The sequence below is a fragment of the Gopherus flavomarginatus genome, chromosome 1 (genome assembly GCF_025201925.1).
Source record: "Gopherus flavomarginatus isolate rGopFla2 chromosome 1, rGopFla2.mat.asm, whole genome shotgun sequence".
In the NCBI taxonomy this organism is placed as follows: Eukaryota; Metazoa; Chordata; order Testudines; family Testudinidae; genus Gopherus; species Gopherus flavomarginatus.
The window spans coordinates 233668222-233673308 of NC_066617.1; the positions used below are offsets into that span (position 1 = coordinate 233668222).

At 40.0% G+C, this 5087-nt stretch overlaps 1 protein-coding gene across 1 annotated transcript; it reads right to left on the reverse strand.

Annotated features, from left to right (window-relative positions):
* Positions 1-269: 269 nt before the first annotated feature.
* TMSB4X (thymosin beta 4 X-linked) lies at positions 270-2523 on the reverse strand. The gene is made up of 3 exons (XM_050964914.1): positions 2408-2523; positions 1018-1131; positions 270-719 (listed from the first exon to the last, which is right to left on the reverse strand). Exons 2-3 carry the CDS (start codon positions 1115-1117, stop codon positions 685-687), a joined length of 135 nt encoding a protein of 44 aa, XP_050820871.1. The 5' UTR covers positions 1118-1131; positions 2408-2523; the 3' UTR covers positions 270-684.
* Between the last annotated feature and the right edge of the window lie 2564 nt (positions 2524-5087).

Consider the following 5087-nt stretch of genomic DNA (forward strand, 5'->3'; position numbering starts at 1 on the left):
TAATTTCTCAAATTTGAAAAATAAATATTAGAATGAAGCATATTTACTGGAAAGCAAACAGTTAGCTGTGATGCATATAAATATGAATGAAAAATCTATTTGAAGTGTTGTAGGACTGAAGTTGGCAAGAGCATATATCAAGAGCCAAAAACATGGTCTTTTTTTTTTAAATAATCTCTGAAGGTCTCCTAGCATCCCACATGTTAACACAGGTACTAAGGCTTCATCCTGTGATATCACTGTCCAAAAGATAGCACATCAATACCATCCAGATTTTAAAACATTTTATTTGCATATTAAAAAAATTGTGCATTCCAATAATTAAAATCATTTGAACAAAAAAAATGGCACTCGATTAACTGCATTTTACAGCTCGCAGGACCTTGGTACAGCTTTGCATTTATTCGTGTTACTAGTTTACTGTAGTCCCACCCAAGTTCTTCTTTCATCAACATGCAAGCTCTTTCATGCCACCAGGACCAAACCCAGACAGGCAGATGGAAAGGCAGCGCGCCTTCATTCAGTGTCAGTAGTTCTCTCTATTTTTTGATGTGAAAGGGGCAGTACAGTCATTTAAACTTTATCCAACCTCTTTGCATCTTACAAAGTTAAACAGCTAAAAAGTAAAATAAGAAGGCAATGCTTGTGGAATGTACAGTGCATAATTTGGAAGGGCAGATTTCATTACGATTCACCCGCTTGCTTCTCCTGTTCAATTGCTAGAAGAGAGGACAAAAATAAGAATTTTAAAAATAAAGATGAAATACTTGACATTTTTAAAATATAAATGTTACATTTTTATGGAATATAGAAATCAATTGTAGATTTATAAAATTGGTAGAAAATTATCTTAATTGCAAAATGTACTACTACATGTACCTTTACAGTGGTTCAGATATTTTATATCTATTAAGTAATCTCATATTTCACATAATGTATATGTATAAAAACTCTCTCTGCCTTGTCTTTATCTTTTCCTTGCCTTTTCCCTCTCCCTGTTAAATTATACATACTTACTTTCTTTTGAAGGCAGTGGATTTTTCTCTTGCGTTTCTGTTTTCTTCAATTTAGTCTTGTCAAATTTCTCAATTTCAGCCATATCTGGTTTGTCGGACATTTTTGCAGATTAATCTGTATGTGGAAACGAAAGACAGTTTGACTCCTCCACCTTTTATTCAGAAATGCGTTACTCACTCCTTGATCTTCAGCCAGCAACCCCGCCTCCCGTCTCCCTCTTTAAGAGGCACGTAATAGCCTCTCTCTCTTTTTTTTGTAAAAAGATATATATTCAGCGAAATAAAATTCATCGTGTAACATACTGTGGGGTGAAATGGTATGTACAAATCTAGCCAAGGCTGATTAAGGAGTTTAAAATAAAATCAATGCAGGAAATACGTTGTTTTATCATCAGATCATTTTTTTTAAAGTGGAAATTTAATCCATTATCAAAACAATTGCCTATTGTTGAGACTGTTTTCTTCTTATTAAAATCTCTTCAATGTTTCCGCGTTGTTCTGAACAGAACAATAGGAGGATGGTGCCTGGAAGAGGCTATTTATCTTTAAAAAAAGATTTCATGCACAAAACACAAATTTAAAAATGTAAAATAATGCCAATGCCAAGCAACTAGCCTATGCTAATCACATTCTCCATCTTGGGGTCTGTCTGCTCTTTCTTCCTTTAGCACATTTGGATGAAGTCCTGCATTCTTTTCTCCTCACAAAGAACTGCAGCTGCAGACTAAGGAAGCTCAAACCACCGCCCTTGCTGTTTGCTGCCTGTCTCCTTTCTCAGCAATGCAGCCACAGATACAACGCTGCCTGGATTCAAACAGAGATTTTCTTGTACAGATGCACATACAAGCACTCACACCCTCTTTCAGCAGCTGAAGGTTTAAACAATACAACCTCCCTTTGCTCTTCTCCCTGTATTGGGAGTTTGAGATTTTAGCACACATCTGCTTGTAGTAAATTCCCTTCTAAATAGCAGGGAAGGAAGAAGTAATGCGTAGATCAACAAAAATCTCCTGCTGTTGGGTCACAGATACTACAATATTCAATTAGTGTCGACTAAGATGCCAGCTTTTTTTTGTCAAGCCAGAACAAAGGAAACCGAGAGGGCTTCCCCCATTCTTTCCTCGGACTCGCATTTAACATTTTCACCCAATCTGTCCAACTTTAACGACGCCACTAGTCTTAAGCACTGGCTTACAATTAAAATCTCTTGGGAGCATTTCAAAGCATCAGGACTATTCCATCCTGAAACTTAGTAACAAAGCAAAGGGTGTTGAAGAAGGAATTGGGTTAAAAATCCACACTCATCAGCACAGACATGGAGAAATGCGTGCTAATAAAAGGGGAGAACGAGGGAAAGAAAACCATAGTTGAAATATAAATTGTGTCCTCACCACTGATGCTCTGCACAGAAGTAACCGTAGTTTTTACAGCTGCTGCTCTGGACTGTAGTATACGCGCTTTCGCTGCATGAGCAGTTATATCCTCACTTCTATGCAAATGAGAGTGATGTCACTGAGTCTGCTTTAACCCTTTCACTACACTCCCAGTTCCTTGCTTCCTTTTTTATGTTATTTATTCACTATTATTATTTATTATTTATTACTGCGCTATAAAAGCAAAAGCCAGCAACCAGCTCCCCTATGGAAAGCATTATTTGTGTAGACAGCTGTCCCTGAAAAGAAAGTTAGGGCATTTGTGGGTGTGATATTCGTACTAATGGCAGACTATCACAAGGGAAGGCCTGTTGTACGAGCTAGGACATGACGCGCACCCCCCTACTAGAAAACGGGCATCGTAAATGCGCAGCAAACCAATACAACACAGGGGGATGCTATGTCTGTGGTCCTAATGCAACGATGGAAGGCGGTGGCGGAGTGTGTGTGTGAAATGACAATGTCTGTCACTCCATGGTTCCCCTTCATGTCGATGTGAAAGGATTTTCCGCTTGTATTTTTATTTGCAGCTATTACTGTCTTCTGGTCCTTGAAAACTGTCTGACATCAGGTGGATTATTGCATTTGGTACTAAAATCCCAGCTACCGGGCGGCTGGGGGTGGGGGGGATCCCATTTTAAAACCACTCTAGTTAGAACAATACCTTTTTAACAGATGATAACTCTGGGCCATATCATGCCAACCATTATTAAGCAGAAATCTCAGTTGAAATTAATGGGAAGTTTTGCTTAAAAAATCAATGGCAACAATATGCTGGCTCCAGAAAATAGCATAACAAAGTGCTTACTGTTTGTAATTGCTGCTTTTCTTTGTTCATTTTTACTTCCTCTTAGTGTGTCTGGAGGCCGGAAGGTCCAGTGATAGCTGTTTTTTTTTACATTTTGTAGAGAAACTGCAGCCATGTTGTGATCATATTGTGCTGCATTTCCAAAAACCTGGTATATTTTTGCTCAAACTTTTTGTGGATTTCTTTTTGTTGAGCAATAGTTTCTTACTGCTCATGTTACTCAAATTTCCTCACTTACAAAACCTCATCTCTATCAGATAGCAGACTCCAGGAACTGCCCCCCTGCTGTCCTTGCGATTGTGCTGCGAGTGAAAGAAAGAAATCATATAGGCAGGCTTTCGGGCAGCCCCAGCAGACAATAGCTCTAAGGAGACCCCGACTTGCCCCTCTCCACCCCTCGCTCCATTCACTACAGCTGGGTTATCACAGACCATACATCTCATTGTATGCTTCAGATTCTGATTCTTTGTGGTTGGAGGACAGATAGAGGCATGGTATATACAGGATTTCCACAATACTAGGCCTCAGCTAAGCAAGGCCTGGGACCTCTCCATGCTGTATATTTCAAGCTTCCCTGCACCAAGCATTGCAAACATAAGCAGCATATCTAAAGGAGTAAAATGATCCATTTGTGACAACACGAGGGTCTAGATGTTTGGGTAATTTTTGGATATGGGGGAGGGGAGGATGGCTGGAATATTGTTTCTGTGTATACAGGATTGGACAATACGCCAAACTATCCATGCAAAAATACATAGAAGCGAAAAAGTTCAGTTAAATCTCTGAGTTTTAACTATCCTGATTCATTGTCTCCTGTCCTGGAGAATGGGGGAAAGGGAGTTTCACAGGTCACACCAAAGGGGCAAGGTTTGTGGGGTCCTGGATTGTATATGCGGAAATTCATTTAATCTTCGCTGATCCTGGGACATCTATTTGGAGACCCATGCTGCCCGCTGTGTTGCTCCTTGGCTCCATGCCCTGGCAACCTCTGTGTGTGTATGTGTGTTGGAGGGCATTTGAAGCTACAACTCCTAAGCAGCATTAATTTACACTAGTTAATTAATTAGCCTCTTAGGCCTGGTCCACACTACAGCATTAAATCGATTTAAACAGCGTTAAATCGATTTAACGCTGTACCCGTCCACACTACAAGGCACTTAAAATCGATTTTAAGGGGTCTTAAAATCGATTTCTGTACTCCTGCTCAACGAGAGGAGTAACCCTAAAATCGATATTACTATATCGATTTAGGGTTAGTGTGGATGGAAATCGAAGTTATTGGTCCCATTCTTTTACTGAGCTACCCAGAGTGCACCGCTCTGGAAATCGATGGTAGCCTGGGACCATGGACGCACACCACCGAAGTAATGTGCCCTAGTGTGGACGCATAAAATCGATTTTATAAAACCTGTTTTATAAAATCAATTTTATTAATTTCGATTTTACTCTGTAGTGTGGACATGGCCTTAGAGTTGGTAGGGTAACTCCCACCTTTTCATGTTCTCTGTATGTATATATAGCACCTCACTATATGTTCTATTCTGTGCATCCGATGAAGTGGGCTGTAGCCCACAAAAGCTTATGCTCAAATAAATCTATTCGTCTCTAACGTGCCACAATACTCCTGTTCGTAATTTACACTGGTCATTATGAATACATCTATGCCAGTTCCTGAGGACAGCATGCCACACAGAGTGGCTACTAAATGGCTTTGCCTTCACCTATTGCCAGGCAGGCTACATAAAATCCACAGAGTCTTAATTTCGTAGGGAGAAATCCTGGCCCCACTGGAGTCCCAGCAAAAGTCTCGTTGACTTCACTAGGGCCAGG

Excerpts from the sequence above, each read along its gene's own strand:
- TMSB4X (XM_050964914.1), bottom strand. The coding sequence starts at position 1,117 with ATGTCCGACAAACCAGATATGGCTGAAATTGAGAAATTTGACAAGACT. Across the intron at positions 720-1,017 it reads TCCACTGCCTTCAAAAGAAA|CAATTGAACAGGAGAAGCAA; the intron begins GTAAGTATGTAT and ends CCTCTCTTCTAG.